The sequence below is a fragment of the Oncorhynchus kisutch genome, linkage group LG24 (assembly GCF_002021735.2).
Source record: "Oncorhynchus kisutch isolate 150728-3 linkage group LG24, Okis_V2, whole genome shotgun sequence".
NCBI lineage: Eukaryota > Metazoa > Chordata > Actinopteri > Salmoniformes > Salmonidae > Oncorhynchus > Oncorhynchus kisutch.
This window is the reverse complement of record NC_034197.2, coordinates 15,288,081-15,306,120: the sequence shown is the minus strand read 5'-3', so window position 1 is coordinate 15,306,120 and position 18,040 is coordinate 15,288,081. Positions and strand designations below refer to the sequence as shown.

The 18,040-nt window shown below is 45.7% G+C and overlaps 1 protein-coding gene across 7 annotated transcripts in view; it reads right to left on the bottom strand.

Annotated features, from left to right (window-relative positions):
* Window positions 1–7,375: 7,375 nt before the first annotated feature.
* LOC109869702 (IQ motif and SEC7 domain-containing protein 2-like) overlaps window positions 7,376–18,040 on the bottom strand; it is a 47,775-nt gene continuing 37,110 nt past the window's right edge. For 4 of the 7 annotated variants that reach the window (XM_031803699.1, XM_031803700.1, XM_031803702.1 and 1 more), the window contains 13 exons: window positions 17,629–17,935; window positions 17,117–17,437; window positions 15,919–16,934; window positions 15,577–15,738; window positions 15,326–15,448; window positions 14,992–15,158; window positions 14,490–14,629; window positions 14,176–14,301; window positions 13,906–14,005; window positions 13,459–13,620; window positions 13,060–13,251; window positions 11,542–11,591; window positions 7,376–11,087 (listed from right to left, as the gene is read on the bottom strand). In XM_031803699.1, coding sequence (XP_031659559.1) covers window positions 9,897–11,087; window positions 11,542–11,591; window positions 13,060–13,251; window positions 13,459–13,620; window positions 13,906–14,005; window positions 14,176–14,301; window positions 14,490–14,629; window positions 14,992–15,158; window positions 15,326–15,448; window positions 15,577–15,738; window positions 15,919–16,934; window positions 17,117–17,437; window positions 17,629–17,935 — 4,057 coding nt within the window. In that variant the 3' untranslated portion in view covers window positions 7,376–9,896. The remainder of the gene's footprint in view (window positions 11,088–11,541; window positions 11,592–13,059; window positions 13,252–13,458; window positions 13,621–13,905; window positions 14,006–14,175; window positions 14,302–14,489; window positions 14,630–14,991; window positions 15,159–15,325; window positions 15,449–15,576; window positions 15,739–15,918; window positions 16,935–17,116; window positions 17,438–17,628; window positions 17,936–18,040) is intronic. The other 3 variants (XM_031803704.1, XM_031803705.1, XM_031803701.1) reach the window with 2 other exon arrangements.

The following is an 18,040-nucleotide window of genomic DNA, read 5'->3' as shown; positions in this document are numbered from 1 at the left end:
TTCTGTGGTGGAGGGGCAGCCAGGGAAAATACAAAGGGCATGGGTTGGTAATCTTCTCTAGTTGCGTCATCATTGGCTCCGTGTTCTGTCACTCATCGGGACACTTGTCGCCGCAAAATCTACAGGGAGATCAAGAAAGTTCAGGCACCCTTGGGTGCTGCCAAAGATTTACATTAGAAGTGCCCATCCAAGAAGGCTCAAGGTCATAGCCACAGATAAAATAACATCAAATCGCGTTATGTCTACCGTAGCTTTGATTAGATTTTTTATATTTCACCTTTATTTAACCAGGTAGGCTAGTTGAGAACACCTTTATTTAACCAGGTAGGCTAGTTGAGAACACCTTTATTTAACCAGGTAGGCTAGTTGAGAACAAGTTCTCATTTGCAACTGGCCAAGATAAAGCATAGCAATTCGACACATACAGCAACACAGAGTTACACATGGAATAAACAAAACATAGTCAAGTAGAGATACTGGGGTGCAAAGGAGCAAGATAAATAAATACATATGGTATAGGGATGAGGTAGATAGATGGGCTGTTTACAGATGAGCTATGTACAGGTGCAGTGATCTGTGAGCTGCTCTGACAGCTGGTGCTTAAAGCTAGTGAGGGAGATATGAGTCTCCAGCTTCAGAGATTTTTGCAGTTCGTTCCAGTCATTGGCAGCAGAGAACTGAAAGGAAAGACGACCAAAGGAGGAATTGGCTTTTGGGGTGACCAGTGAGATATACCTGCTGGAGCGCGTGCTACGAGTGGGTGCTGCTATGGTGACCAGTGAGCTGAGAAGGCGGGGCTTTACCTAGCAGAGACTTGTAGATAACCTGTAGCCAGTGGGTTTGGCGACACGTATGAAGCGAGGGCCAACCAACGAGAGCGTACAGGTCGCAATGGTGGGTAGTGTATGGGGCTTTGGTGACAAAATGGATGGCTCTGCATCCAGTTTGTTGAGTAGAGTGTTGGAGGCTATTTTATAGATGACATCACCGAAGTCGAAGATCGGTAGGATGGTCAGTTTTACGAGGGTATCTTTGGCAGCATGAGTGAAGGATGCTTTGTTGCGATATAGGAAGCCGATTCTAGATTTAATTTTGGATTGGAGATGCATAATGTGAGTCTGGAAGGAGAGTTTACAGTCTAACCAGACACCCAGGTATTTGTAGTTGTCCACGTATTCTAAGTCAGAGCCGTCCAGAGTAGTGATGCTGGACAGGCGAGCAGGTGCGGGCAGTGATCGGTTGAATAGCATGCATTTAGTTTTCCCTGCGTTTAAGAGCAGTTGGTGGCCACGGAAGGAGAATGGTATCGCATTGAACCTCGAATGATCATGTCAAAGTCATACTTTCAAAATCTTAGCTTGCAAGCTAGACAAGCAGTCATCGTCATGAATTAATCTACTGGCAAATCCTTTTCAAATCTTGTCATATGAAGAGAAATTATAGATAAAACGTATCAGCGCTCATCGGCCATTGGACATAAACATTACACAACAAGTTGGAAATCTTAAATTCAACATTGTGTGGTTTGGAAGGAATCAGTGTCTAACTGCAAGCATCGCAAAGCAATCCCTTTTTGCTTCCCTTGCCCGCTATTCGGTGAGAGGGTGCGTGTTCCAAGTCTGGGTTTAAGAGTCTCTTTTCACAGCTTCAAAGGATAAACATTCACACGCAACACCATGGGCCAGAAAAACTTGAATACATTGGCCATGCTGTCAATCCTGCATGATTTCTGCCACGTTCAAAACAACTGGAAACTCGGAACTGGGAAATCTAAGACTTGAAGGAGTTCAAGACACCTGGGAACTCTTGAGTGGTCATCCAACTGGGAATTCCAAGTCGGGAACTCGGGCCTCTAAAGAAGGCCAGAAGATCACTGACGTCATGATTTCACCTTGTTTTTTCCCCCAGAGTTCCCAGTTGTTTTGAAAGCCCCATAAATCCAAAGAATGCCAGACTTTAATGACAACGTTTCATGACAAACATGTCTTATATGCTGCTGCATAAATTATGTAATATGCCAGGGAGATATGTATACTGTAGCTAAGAAAGTAATACTAAGTGTATGTTGTGTACTAAGCTGTTAGTAGCCCATGTGCCACACCCTAATAATTTGGTCCCTTTCCCCCTGAACAGCCTGCTGTTCTGACTTGGTGGTGCACATGTAGCCTATAACCTGTTTTAGAGAAATGTCATCATTGAATATTGTAAGAGATTTCATTGTCTCTTTATATGCCCCCTTTATTTATCATACAGTTATAACTTGGTGTACACAGAGAATACTGTAAGAATGGCCTGTGTTCTGAATTCTGTCGCTGTACACTTCAAAAGTGCTGAACAAATAGTTATATTGACTACGTCCGTCCTAGCTCACTCATCGATGTCTTGATCAAAATTACGGATTGCATCTTATCTACTCACCGTTCCCTTATACCATAGTTTGTATATCTCAGCTGTCAGTAGAAATCACATTTGTTTAAGAAAGTCAGCCATATCAGCAATGTTTTTTAAAAGGCAGTAAATGAGGCTGAATGAACTGTTTCGCTGCCAGACAAGGCTCCGCTGATAGCCAGGTGTAGCGGTGGTAAGGATTCACTCCACGGTGCTGAAAAGAAAGCTCTGCTGTTGGGACAGCTTTATGTAGGCCCTAACAGTTTCTGGGCACTGGTTTTCACCATTATAGTGCAATTAATGTATTGTTTAGTGTTCTGTAGTGAGTTTTCCCCACCAAGATGTACATGCTAAAATCGCCACCGACCATTTTACATTAAACTTCAACGGGGTAGGGAAGTCACAAGGATCCCAGATAGCAGGACCGGTATAAAAAGTGCAGCGAAACTCTTACTTGCAAGCACCCTCAACAGTGCAGTACAATATCAACATCAACTGGATGGTAATTTTCCATGGAGAAAAATTGTGTGACTTAATATAGCTATTTCAAACATTTGTGTGGTAGTTGAAGAAGTAAAAAGTGTTTCAAAGATGTATTCCAGAGGTTTTATATACTTTTTATCCAGTAGTTTTTATCCAGTAGTTCTGAAAGTAGAACTCACGAGCCAAAATTGTGTACAACGTCATTCATTTTGTATGATATGTTACCTCCTGCCATATATCTCTATTTTTTTGTGCAATTCATATGATATATTGCAAATTCCAATTCATACAATCTGTTACAAATTTGTAAAGGGGTGACTGTTTTATAAATAGCTGATAGTAGCCTTCAGTGGGAGACTAGGTAGTAGTAGTAGGCTTATACAGTCGAATCTAACAAGTGAACAGTTGATCTTTTACATTGAAGTAGGCCTTAGTAAGATACTGTCAGTACCATAATTGCATTTTTTTTCGTAGCCTGCCTATGTTTCAGAATATTTAGGTTGGGGAAAATGTCAATGCAAAACATTGTTGAATTCTAACGTTCTGCGGACAGGTCCACAACCATTTGTATTGTTTTCTCTTCCAGAAACTGACAGTCATTTTCCAGATACAGCATACATTACTGCTAAAGATTAAAATATCCTGCTAACAGAGTAAATAGACCGCTAGTTTATGTAAAATATTTGACAGTATGGGTAAGCTAGAGTACTGCTGTGCAATAGGAGTGTGACATCGTTTCCTATTATCAGACCTCAGGACAAGACCCAGATGCAGACAGTTTGAAGTAACAAAAGTGTATTACAACAACAGTGGCAAGCAAACAACAGGTCAAGGGCAGGCAGAGGTCAGTAATCCAGAGCAGAGTCCGAAAGGTACAGAACGGCAGGCAGTCTCAGGGTCAGGGCAGGCAGGGGTCAGTAGTCCAGGGCAGTGTCACAAGGTAGAGAACGGCAGGCAGGCTCAGGGTCAGGGCAGGCAGGGGTCAGTAATCCAGGGCAGTGTCACAAGGTACAGAACGGCAAGGGAGGCTCAGGGTCAGGGCAGGCAGGGGTCAGTAATCCAGGGTGGTATAACAAGGTACAGAACGGCAGGCAGGCTCAGGGTCAGGGCAGGCAGAATGGTCAAAACCGGGAAAACTAGAAAACAGGGATGAGAGAGAAAAACAGGAGTACAGGAAAAACGCTGGTAGGCTTGTCGAGACAAGACGAAGTGGCAACAGACGAACAGAAAACATAGGTATAAATGCACAGGGGGGCTTCCCGAGTGTCGCAGTGGTCTAAGGCACTGCATTGCAGTGGCAGCTGTGCCACTAGAGATCCTGGTTCGACTCCAGGCTCTGTCACAGCTGACTGCAACCGAGAGACCCATGGGGGGGTGGACAATTGGACCAGTGTCGTCTGGGTTAGGGGAGAGTTTTTTTTGTTCTTGCCCATCGCGCACTAGCGACTCCTGTGGCAGGCCGGGCACGCTGACATGGTTGCCAGGTGTACAGTGTTTCCTCCGACACATTGGTGCGGCTGGCTTCTGGGTTAAGCGAGCAGTGTGTCAAGAAGCAGTGCGGCTTGGCTTGGCTGGGCTGGGCTGTGTTGTGTTGTGTTGTGTTGTGTTGTGTTGTGTTTCGGAGGATGCACGGCTCTCAACCTTCACCTCTCCCAAGTCTGCACGGGAGTTGCAGCAATGGGACAACACTGTAACTACCAATTGGATACCACGAAAAAGGGGTATAAATACACAGGGGATAATTGGTTACACCTGGAGGGGGGTGGAGACAAGCACAAGACAGGTAAAACAGGTCAGGATGTGACACCTATTGAATCTCAGAACCTATACCAAGGCAGGACATAGAAACACAACAATCTATTGATAAACTAACAATTTGTCTTTTGCATGCCTGGCCTAATTCCAATAGTTATACTGCAAATAAATGGCGTTATTTTCTGAAAAGGTGCATGGAGGAGCTTAAGTAGCCCCGGAACTTCTAGTAGAGGTACATTAAAGTAGTAATAGTTCATGTTTAAGACATAATTTTGAACAGAAGTGCAATGGTTCATTGGATCAGTCTTAAACTTTGCACATACACTGCTGCCATCTAGTGGCTAAAATCTCAATTGCTCCTGGGCTGGAATAATACATTATGGCATTTCTCTTGTGTTTCAAAGATGGTACAAAAACAATACATGAAAACACACCATTTTTTCTTTGTATTATCTTTTACCAGATCTAATGTGTTATTCTCCTACATTCATTTCACATTTCCACAAACTTCAAAGTGTTTCCTTTCAAATGGTATCAAGAATATGCATATCCTTGCTTCAGGTCCTGAGCTACAGGCAGGTGGATTTGGGGATGTCATTTTAGGCAAAAATTGAACAAAAGGGGTGGATCTGACTAGGCGCTATCAGAGAAAGGCCCCAAAAATTGTCAAAGATTCCAGTCACCCAAGTCATAGATTGTTATCTCTGCTACCGCTATGCAAGCGGTACCAGAGCTCCAAGTCTAGGTCTAAAATGATCTTTAACAGCTTCTACCCCCAAGCCAGAAGACTGCTGAACAATTAATTGACCCCCCCATTGTTTTTACACTGCTGCTACTCGCTGTTTATTATCTATGCATAGTCACTTTACCCCTACCTACATGTACAAATGACCTCGACTAAGATGTACCCCCACACATTGACTCAGTACCGATACCCCCTGTATATAGCCTCATTATTGTTATTTTATTGTGTTACCTTTTATTACATTTTTTACTTAAGTATGTTTAGTAAATATTTTCTTAACTATATTTCTTGAACTGCATTGTTGGTTAATTTGGGCTAGTGTCCCACCAGGACAACATCCGGTGAAATTGCAGAGCGCGAAATTCAAAATACAAAAATCGTAATATTAAACATGAATGAAAATACAAGTGTTATACATCGTTTAAAAGCTTAACTTCTTGTTAATCCAACCGCTTCATCAGATTTCAGAAAAGGCTTTACGGCGAAAGAATACCATGCGATTATCTGAGGACAGGGCCCCGCATACACCAGCATTAAGAACATTTCCCAAACCAGCAGAGGCATCACAAATATCAGAAATAGTGATAAAATAAATAATTTACCTTTGAAGATCTTCCTCTGTTTGCAATCCCAAGGGTCCCAGCTACACAACAAATGTTGTGTTTTGTTCAATAAAGTCCTTTATTAAAACAAGTCAAACAACATTTGTACTCAATCCTCAGGTACCCTAATATGTAAATAAACGATACATTTTAAGACGGAATGTAGTATGTTCAATACCTGAGATAAATAACGAAGTGTGTGCCCTCATCTACGCGCGCCACAAGACTACAGTCCAAATGAGAGCCATCTTGAAAAACTACAACTAGTAACTCATCTTGTCTATCCCATAGACAAGCATTTGAACGGACTGAGACTTCAAAATTTAAAACAATCTGGATGGATTCTCTTCGGGTTTTCGCCTGCCATATCAGTTCTGTTATACATTATTTTAACAGTTTTAGAAACTCCAGAGTGTTTTCTATCCAATGAACAATGTTGGCAGCAAACCCAACACCAGCAGTGGTCGGTCACAAAAGACAAAGCCTCATGTGGGATTATTTTTAGTACATTGCTAGAACTGACAAAAACAAATGTATTGTTGTGTCAGAAGATGGCAGCATGTGGAACAGAGATAAAAGGGAAAAACCCTGCCAACCTCAAAGTTAATCTGAACAGCACCCACAAAGAAATTCAGGATAAAGACAAGGTGAGAGAGCTATTATTTTATTTTTGGAATTCGGCCAGGATTCAACTCCTGGTATCATATGAACACACATAAGATGTGAAACATTTGTAGAATTGTAGGAAATTAGCTTTAAACCTGCAAACTTGTGAACAGTTCCAACATTTTGGGGTCACATGGGTTGCGAGGTGGGGGTTTGTTATTACGCTGATAAATGACAATATTGTTCCGGACCTTTGCCACCTAGGAAATTTGTGTGCCCGGACCGTCTCAAATAGTACTAGAGTATACCCCTGCTTTAGGCCTACAACACATAAATGGCTCCTAGCCTCCCATGCATTAGACTACTTTCTGTCTCTAACACTAACATTGAAACTAAATCATGTAAAAACAAAATATTAATGTTTTTATCAAACTGAACTCAAACTATTAAACTGAATAAAAACTATCAAATTAAGTCTGAAAACGAACTGAAACTGAACTGAACCCCCCCCTCCCCCCGCCAAATTTTCAATTTCTGAAAGTTCTATGGCAGTTAAGCTTAATGAAAGTAGTTGATGAAGTTCCTAAAACAGCTGTACCTCTTGATTAGTAGAAGATAATTCTGTTCTGACTTCAGGTTTGAATAGCAGGAAGTAGACCAATGTCATACCCTCTACATTTTGTTCTAAAGTGCTGGGAAAGTGCTACACAGTAAGCTACAAATAAAGAAAATGTGTTGCTGTCCATCACATTTGCGGACATTTATTCTGTCATGAAGACACCAATAAAAGACGGAAGATTGTTTCACTGCAAGGACACTTTTTAATATATCAGAAGCAATAAATATTCACATCTCAATTCTCTACTCTTCCAGTTAATACTTACTACATACACAAATTAAATTCTTAAGATCATGTTTAAAATAATATCAATTTGTTCTCTGACATACAAACACTTAATTACTGCAATTTATTCTCTCACCCTCAGTCGAAAATAAAAAATTATTCAATATTCAAACCAAAGTCCCCTACTCATCTTTCTCTCTCACACACGCACACTCACACGCACGCACACACACACCTCAATATAATATGTACATTCAGATTTATACAGTACAATCCATTCAATAAGTGCAGATATATTCATGCAAGAGGGGTCACAAAGGGACAATACAGAGGGAATTATGCAGGAAAAAGCCAACAATAAAACTCAACCACACCTTACATTTTTCCCTGACTACCCATATTCTTGTTCTGGCTTTTAACATTAATCTGTCTCTTCTTTGTCCCCAAGTATTGTCTAGCATGTATAACTACAATTCACCATCCTAAATCTTAATGATTCCCTTTATCCTGAAACACGAATCCCTTGTTCAATCTACCATTGTTCAAACACAGTGCAATAGAAGGACAGAGAGAGGAAGTAAGAAAGGTGGTCAACAGAGATGAGAAGATTAACAAACCTGTTTGATCTAATGACAAGCCCATTCAGTAAGGGTGCTGGGGTGTAGGCTATTAGAGTTCTCTGAGGACTGGCAAGGGGGTATGTGAGGAGGGTGTTTAAAATAATGCCATTTTTGACTTTAAGACACCACGTGTGCAAAACCACAAAACTATATTACAAAGCGTGCTTGTTCAAAGACATAGACCATCCAAACACACGCCATGTGAGAAACTCTCTCAACAAGACCAGATGTTTCAGAGTGAGTCCCATGATAACAGGGAGGATAACAGGGAGGATAACAGGGAGGACATAAACGACAGGGTCACCAATGAAATGAGGATCATTGTCCATGAGCAGGTAAAAGGTCAAAGCCCTTATAAGGGGATCTTTCAGAGGGGTCTGAGGTGGGAAAGCATATTTATTCATATGCATTTTGACTCCAATTAACCATTTTGTTTTGGACATTGTTCAACTACTAGTTCACACAATCACCAGTCTCCTATAGGGTACACAACTCTCTAAGAACAAAAATTGTCATAAATATGAACAAATATTTTTAACATTCAATAATAATAACTGAAAGTATAAGTTATCAATGGCAACCATCATAGAGAACAAAAATAAATCACACTTTATAACACCCTCATTACATACAAGTATGAGGGAATGAATAAGTGTATATATCCTCTGTATAATCATTTTTTTTAAATCAATCAAACATCTGTAATATCTAATTAATCACTGGATCAAAACAGTTATGTTAGTAGACAATATTCATCATACTCAGCAATTACATATGTAACATTTATACAACAGCAAAAAAGCTTAAAAACATTCAAAAATATTATTGGTAGCATCAACACACCCTATAGGGAATGCATGTAAATCCTATGAAACCAGCCTACTTCTCTTTACATGTAAAAGACCATAGAGCCTAAGACTGCCATTGAACCGTGAGTCATAAAAGCTGAAGACAAAGCAAATGTCTCTGAGGTCTACTTTAAAAAAGGATACCTTTCAGTGATGAAGACCTGCCGTGGTAATTGACAAACTTATTATGAAGCTGAATAAATTATTGCAAAATCGAGGGGATTCTTTTTGCAACTATCCTCAATGGCTGTTTACAACGCACAACCCTGCTGGAATGTATTTAGGTCTTTTTCCATATCCAGGTGGGTGGAGATGGTCTTTCTGTTGGTCAGCAATGTCCTTATCTCAACAACACCAGAACCAAATCTCGCGTGTTTTCATCGTCAGATTTGCCACCATTCATAACGTTGCACGATTACATGTTGGTACTTTATGTTTAAAACACTCTCAAGCTCATGTCTTGGCAAAGTCCAGAGTTTCAAATAATACTCCAGACAGTGAAACACTGGGTACAGGCCCTCTACTGTACATTTACAACCAGCATCAGTTCTATGGCTAGAGAAATTGTTGATTTTGTGTGTGTGTGTGTTTTAATGGTTTTTCCTGCCTGCCGCCAACTTCAACATCATTGCGCCTACCTGTGACTCTCCCTTATGAGTTTGTGTGCTGAGAGCTGATAGAGTTCACCTGAGAAACTACATTTATGTGGGCATTGCTTTATGTGTGTTTATTCTTCCTGTGTGTCTTGTATGTGTTCAGCTATATGCATGTAATTTAGCTCCAACTCTCTTTCCTTTGCTCTCTCGGTCTACATGTGTGGGAAGCGGAGGTGAAAGTAGCAGAGACGAAATAAGTTGCGTTTCTTCTTGTCACTGGCGCTGTTGTTACTGCTGCTGCTGTCCTGCTCACCTCTACAAGCCCTGGCTCTATCCCTGTCCCTAGCTCCGCCCCCTTCCTCCATCCTGCCCTCTGACCTCTGCCTTCTGTGGCCCCACGTTCTGCTGCTCACACCACCGTGCTGATCCGGTTGATAGGTTTGGATTTGGAGCTGCCCCCTGTGCCAGTCGCCCCAGGTCCCGTCCCCTGGGGCCCCTGCTGAGGCTGACCGGGGTGCTGGGGGGGGTGAGGGCAAAGAGGCATAAGGGGGATAAGGGGGGTAGAAGGGGGGGGTAAAGGGGAGTGGGGAGGGGGAGGGGGGATAGAAGAGAGAGGAGGGTACAGGGGCTGATACTGGGCGGCGGGCACAGCGTGATGGGTGTTGACGGAAGCGGACGGCTGCTGATGCTGATGTTGGTGGGGCAGCGTGCCAAAGATGAAGCGAGATTGATGTGGGTGGGGGGCGGGGTGCGGCGCGGCACTGAGGGGGTGCCCGGGATGGGTGTGGGAGTGTGCGTGGGGGTGCGGGTGGGAGTGAGACAAAGTCAGAGGAGGTTTGCCTGGCATGGCGCCTGCCCTGATAGAGTGTGTGGGCTGTGTGTGGTACATGGTGAACTGGGGGTTCTGAGAATGTTGGAAGTGAGGAGAAAGGGGGGGAGGACAGCCCACCGCCATGTTGCTGTAGCGACCCTGCATGCCATGCTGGGAAAGCTGGGAGAGATGGGCCAGCTGCTGGAGCTGGGTGTGAGGGGGGCCAATAGGAGGGCGACAGGGGAACGGCCCTCTCTGAAGGATATGAGGGGGCACGCCCCCGCCTGGCAAGGGAGGAGGGCCAGCTTGGACGTGGTAGCGATGGTGATGGTAGTAGGGAGGAGGGGGCTGCACAGCGGCCGTGTGGCAGTACTGAGCATGCAGGGCCTGGATCTTGGAAGGGCCCCCCTCCGACTGGCACAGAGATGATGGGGAGTGAGGAGGGGGCCCTCCCGTAGTGGGTGGGGGGACAGGGGCGGGGTAGGGTGGCCCCGGTGGTATAAGGGGACTTGGCGGCTTGACGCGTTTGCTGCCGAATAGAGAGCCCAGGAAGGAGCCCGTATTGCCCCCCCCAGGGCCGCTCCCCACCCCAGCTCTCTCTACACTGCTGGGAACCCCCCCAACTCCCGTCCCAGCAGCGGTGTGTTGTTGCCCCGGCCCACCCCCCACCCCCGTTCCGGGGCTCAGGATGGGGCGATGCGGCCGGTAGTCTTCTGTAGGGTAGCAGCCTGGGACCACGCCCGGAACCGGGTAACGCTGGTGCGGCTGGGGGCTGCTAATGATGGAACCCTGAGGAAGACAAAGAGGAAGAGGAAGGAGAGTTGAGAAGGAGTTCTGGAAAGGAAGTAATTCATGCATATGACATCCTATCAGAATGCCTTGGAGAAATCACCGAAACACTGCAATGACAAACCCCACAACACCTGCAAACCAACAACAAACCAATTAAATGTTTTTTTTTGACAATGCAAGAATGGAGAAGAACAAGAGTTGAGAACAAGAACATGCACAGGCTGTTGTGAGAGCACAGAGGTATGAAAAGCTCATTCCAGAACACACGCATGCACATGTCAGTCACACACATAAAACACACAGAGCATGCTGAGGAAGGGGTCAAGGATGAGGACGAGGGGAAAGACTAGGCGTTTATGGCTCTATTAAAGGGATATACTGGGATGGCTATGTTTGAGGTATACGTATTAAAGGGGCAGGTACACCATTCAGTTTGTCCATTCAGACTTACTTCCATGGTACTGTCGAGGGAGCCAACACTGTTTCTGCGACCACGTTTCCCTGCACCCAGCCAGGAAGAGGCAGGTTACGAAAGAGAGGAAATAGAGTAACAGAATATTGCAGAGTGGGGTTGCAGAGAGGTGAGAGATATGACTTGCAGAAGCTAGTGTTCTTTCATGTGCCAGAGATAATAGAACAAGATGAGACCAGAAGAAGCAAAAGAAGAATCTCAAGCAGCCCCATGGACAAGGTACCCTCTACTCTCAGTGTCCAGACATTAGTGTCTGAAGAATTTCTATGAATCCTTATAAAGATCACAGTCAGTCAGTAAAAAGAGCATATAGAATATCTCGATTAAAACGGCAGGATTACTGAGAGTATTTTATTAGCATAAGACACAATTTCGAGGAAGTGGTTTGTATGTACTTTCTATATATACACTACTGTTCAAAAGTTTAGTGTCACTTAGAAATGTCCTTGTTTTTGAAAGAAAATTTTATTTTTTTGTCCATTAAAAATAACATAAAATTGATCAGGAATACAGTGTAGACATTGTTAACGTTGCAAATGACTATTGTAGCTGGAAACGGCAGATTTTACATAGGTGTACAGAGGCCCATTATCATCATCCATCATTCCTGTGTTCCAATGTCATGTTGTGTTAGCTAATCCATGTTTGTCATTTTTAAAGGCTAATTGATCATTAGAAAACCCTTTTGCAATTATGTTAGCACAGCTGAAACTGTTGTTCTGATTAAAGAAGCAATAAAACTGGCCTTCTTTAGACTAGTTGAGTATCTGGAGTATCAGCACTTGTGGGTTCGATTACAGGCTCAAAATGGCCAGAAACAAAGACCTTCCTTTCTTTTTCTTTACAGAGCTGCAAAGAAAAAGCCATTTCTCAGACTGGCCAATAAAAATAAAAGATTAAGATGGGCAAAAGATGGGCCTCCCACTCCTCTTTCTATTCTGGTTAGTGCCAGTTTGTGCTGTTCTGTGAAGGGAGTAGTACACAGCGTTGTACGAGATCTTCAGTTTCTTGGCAATTTCTCGCATGGAATAGCCTTAATTTCTCAGAACAAGAATAGACTGACGAGTTTCAGAAGAAAGTTCTTTGTTTCTGGCCATTTTGAGCCTGTAATCGAACCAACAAATGCTGATGCTCCAGTTTTATTGCTTCCTTAATAATCATAACAACAGTTTTCAGCTGTGCTAACATAATTGCAAAAGGGTTTTCTAATGATCAATTAGCCTTTTAAAATGATGAACTTGGATTAGCTAACACAACGTGCCATTGGAACACAGGAGGGATGGTTGCTGATAATGGGCCTCTGTAGATATTCCATAAAAAAACAACATTAACAATGTCTACACTGTATTTCTGATACATTTCATGTTATTTTAATGGACATTTTTTTTGAGCTTTTCTTTCAAAAACAAGGACGTTTCTAAGTGACCCCCAAAATGTAGAACGGTAGTGTATGTGTGTGTGTTTTCTTGTGCGTCTGTTTGTGTGTGTATGTTTTACCTCCATCTGATAGGTCTCGGAGAGATGAGCTGAGCGCAGAGCGTTTGAGTCCCTCTCCCGCAGAGTAGTTGTCATCTAGACTGGGCCTTCCCAGGGTGCCGTTCGCCACCTCACCCTTCACACCCACTCCACCTCCGACCAAGCCGGTCAGCAGGCCAGTCCGCATCACGCCTTTCTGCTTCTCCAACTCGGCTACGGAGAGAAAGAGAGATTGAGAGGAAGACCGAGAGAAGAAGATTGACAATAGAAATAGTTCATACACATCACTACCTTTCTTCCTGTATTTCACTTACAGGTGGATAGGGTAAGATGCAGGAAAGCAATAGTTACTCTACTACACCTTTGAGCCACACACAGCCGTAGTTCCCCATAATGACCAACAGGGGGAGGTGTACTCACACTCCACTCTGTACTTCTCCATCTCCTGCACCTCAGCGATACTCTCTTTAAGGTCACTGACAAAGCGGGTGCGGTCCTGCTGGCTGGGAGCCATAAACACGATAAGGACCTTCCTCTCTCCACCCAACACTGCTGAGGTCAGACGGATACCGTGGGGGTAGTCTGGGTGACAGAGGCAGACAGAGAAAGAGAATCATGTAAAAACATAACATTTACCATCTGGCTGTTAACTTCATGACCTATGTTGACAGACAGAGACATACACAGAGTCAAACGAGAGTGAACTCATTCAAAGATACGAGAGGAGCATATTCATCAACTTAATGGAGGGAGAGAAAGAGTACAGAGCGTACAGAGAAGAAAACTACTGATAAGTAAATGTGCAGATGTCTGGAGGGGTTTAGTGTTGAATATGAGGAAGAGGCAGAGGAGGAAACAGGCTCTCACATGAGTTCTGGAACATGTGGACTTGCATCTCCACCAGAGGGAAGGACTGTCTGAAACTGTACGTCACAGAAGTCTTCTTCTTCTGGAAAATCTTAGTCACCTGAGAAGGCACATGGAGAACATGTGGTTGTAAACGGAGGAGAAAAGAGAACAGTATACATATTTCTACATTGTTTAGGATAGCCTGATGGTCTCCAACTCTCCATACGCATTAGCAGGAGGCTCTCATAGGAGTTCCCATTGTTAGGAGGATGTGTTAGGAAGCCTCACCACCAGCAGGTCGTTGAACAGGAAGACCTCTCGTTGGTGAACTCCTGTCCTCTGGGGTCGGTTGGGGTCAGGCACCTCATAGAGCTGACAGCAGCATACCAGCCTGCGGTGTGGCAGAGACATCACCTACACAAAACACAAAGAAAGAAAAGAGTTTAGTATTACATCTCCCTAAGGCTGAGCAGTAACAGCTATGTGTTACAGCTTGTCAATGCAGTAACACATAGCAACAACACATAGTACCACAGATGTTGACAGGCTAAACAGGGAAATGACACGGGGCTACAGTTACATTTCAAGCCCAGACAACTCACAGGCTTTTTGCCTACTATGACTCTCTCTACCGCCTGCACTTGGGACACGTGGTCGTCGTTGGTCCTTAGCTCCCACTTCTGGATGCGCTGGTAGATCCCCACCAACAGATCCCTGGGAATGTCCTGGCCGTTGTCCACTCCTGGTAGACACACAGGGAAAGAGAGAGGCTGTTAATGCGTTAAACGCGCCTACATAAGTCTACTTCCTGCTGGGTTTAAATATTTTGCTCATTTGATTGAAAAAAAACTATTTGATGGAAAGTGTCTCGCGTTATGAGTGTCTGGGAGGTAGCAGGCTCACTTTTATGTTCAAAACTCATACAACCCAAAAGGACGAGACAAACGCAGTGGAAATAGCCATCACTGATCACAGTGTACTGCCATGTTATAGTCTGGGGGCCAGCCTGAGAATCTTGTTTCTCACATGAGGACCTTAAGTTCAATGTTACTCGGAGTGTTTTGTTTGTGTGCATGTTTATGGATCTGCTTGTTCCAACTGCACCTCTGAGGTTCTTGATGAAGTCCTCTATCTTCATCTTCCTCTCTGCCTTGACGTTGGGGCTGTACATATCCGTGTTGAGGAGGATGATGGCGAAGGCCAGGATGAAGATGGTGTCTGGGTTCTGGAACTGGCGGACCAGCGTCGGGTTACACACACAGTACCGCTGACTGGGGGAGAAAGGAGAACACGTTTCAAGTACTTTCAAGAGAGAGTAGTAGTGTAGATTTAAGAGGGATTTCCAAAACAACAACACGCATTCTCACTGTACATTCAATCTATTTCCACAGAGTGTCTAACAACACAATAGACACATGAGTTGGACTATTGAACACACCTGAAAGCTTCTATGAGCCTCTCTACTTTCTGGGCTTCTCCTTGAACTCTAATCTGGGCCTGGAACTTCCTCAGAGCATCGTCCAGGTCCATACCTGAGAAGTCCATCTCGTCCACCACACAGCTATAACACACACACAGGAGACACAGTCACTACTGTAACAGTAGCCTCTCCAATTACTTCTAGTAATCTCCTATTTACTGTATACTCCCATTCGGAATCCTCCCCCTCTCCGTCGGTCATTCCCTTACTCCAGTACGTCCTTGTTGAACTGTTTCTGCCGGTTGCCGAGGAATTCTCCGATCATCTGTCTGCTAAGGCCCTTCCTCTCCAGGATGAAGCGAGCGATCCCGACCGGAGTGTCGGACACAAAGTCTCTCTCGATCAGGTACTGGATCCCTTTCTCTGGCTTCCTGAGAATCACAAAGACCAATCAGACAATGACAAATCACAAGAGAACGTCTCCCAATTCCCACTCGGTGACACTATATCCTGACTTTTCCTGTTTTGAAGGTTTTACATTCAAGGATTGTGACATGTGGTTGTTTTACGTAGTTTAAATGTCAAATATAAATGGATTGCAAAAGTCTTACTTATTGAATAGGTTGAGTCCGATGCGGTACTGGCGTCTTTGCACCACGTCGTTGTTGAATGGCGGTGAGTCCCAGCTGTGTCGACTCTCTCTCTGGTAGGTCTGCTTGCCCAGAGGGGGTAGGGGCTCCCTCAGGCTGTCCTGAGACGAGGAGCCAGAGCTGCAGTTCACCGTCTCGTTGGAGTTGGTGGTGGAGTTGAGAGAGTCGTTGTCCCCGTCAGATAGACAGGGCTGCTCCAGGCCACCAGGGGGCAGCGCAGCAGAGGAGGAGGAGGACAGGGGGGTGGTGGGGGGCTGCTGGGGGGAAGAGGAGGACGAGGGGGTGTCTGGGTACTGGTGGTGGTGAGGGTGGTGGTGATGGTGGTGTGCCACGTGGTGGGGGATTTGAGTGGGCAGGGGGGGCCCCCGGCCGGGGGCGCGGGTCTGGCCCTGAGCTGCAGCTGTAGAGACAGAGCGGGGAGTGTTAGGGGAGTGTTTGAGTGTTCCCTGAGGAGAGCCTGCTCCTCCCGCTGGCTCCTGCTCGTAGATCTGTCTGCTGAGGGAGCCACGGTCTGAACGGTCGCTCATGTCCACGGAGCTGTCGCTGGGGGGCTCGATGGTGAGCAGGGGCAGGTGGGCGCCCCTCAGACGGTAGTCTCGACACTCTGTGCAGGGAGTGCTGCGACGGCTGTTACTGCTACCCCCTCCCTCAGTGTCCCTGCTGTCCTCACGGGCCCCCACGCCTCCCCCAGGGCCCCAGTACTCAGTGTCTGTGCTGCTAGGGGCCCGGTCCAGTGAGAGGGGCGAGGAGGGCATGCAGTCGTCCATGTATAGAGTGACATCACTGTAGGAGGTGGCTGTGCTGTCTCCGTGCATGCTAAGGCCCCCTCCCCCCCCCCGGGGTCTCTCACACAGGCCTCTCTGAGAGGAGGGGTTACTGCTGCTGCTCCACACACACTCCCCAAAGTCTTCCTGGGAGTCATCCCGCCCGCTACGGCAGGTCAGGGCGGTGTCCATGGAGTCAGCCAGGGACTTCACCTGAACGGCACATGGAGGGAGAGGATAGAACATCTTGGTACAGTAAGGGACAGATATTCAACCTGCAGTATGACAAAACAGAGACTCAAGCAGGAATAGAATCTCTAACTGAGAATTGATTTAACTAGTCACTTGATTCAACATATCACTGCTGTAGCGAATGCACCAGATGACTGGCCAACCTGTTTGGTGAAGGAGTCCTCCAGGTGTGTATAGTCTCCTGTCCTCTCTGCGTCAGGTGAATGAGGAGGGCCGATGCCCACGCTGTGTGTGAAGTTCGTCTGTGTTCCGGTCCCCTGCTGCTGCGGCTGGCGGTCATCAAACGAGTACTGCAGCCGCATGTTGGACAGGATGATGCGTCGCGTCATGCGGCTCTCGGACGCCGAGCTGCGGAGGCGCTCAAAGTTCTTGTTCATGCGGTACTGGCGGAAGGCCGTCTGGATGGTCCGGGCTGCTCTGCGGCTCACAAAGGATCCACCATACTTCCTCTCCAACATCTCCACCTGGCAGAGGAGACAGGACAGGGGACAGAGGAGTTATAGACAGGGCTACCACAACACTCACTGCCAGTAAAGTAATGCATGTTATCACGCTTGTTGTTTCTCTCTCTCTCTACACACAACACAAACGACATGGAGTTCAAACCATACAGTACAGACACATTCTGTATACACACGCCCACACCACGGGGTACCTTCTTGTCCTGCAGGTCTGTGGAGAGCTCATAGCTGTCAGAGAGACTGGCCTTGCACCTCTTGTTCTCCTCCTCCTCCTGCTTGCGGAGGGCCAGGCTGGCAGGCTGATGGCGTGTTCGCAGTGCCCAGGCAAGGCTTGCCGAGCTGGGAGGGGCCACGCACGGAGGCCCCCGAGGGCCTGGAGGACCAGGACCACTGCTGCTGTCACTGTAGCGCTCTGTGCCACGCAGGTACGCTGTGGTCTGGCTGTAGGGGCCGTCTGAGTGGGCCCCGGGAGGCTCCGCACACTGGGTCTCTGTTTCCACACTGTGGGGACAGAAGGATTGAATGAGAGGGGAAAGGGCTTGATGAAGAGGGGACATACTTAACTTAGTCATCTCCAGTCCCAAACACAGATGTATTGTCCCTCAT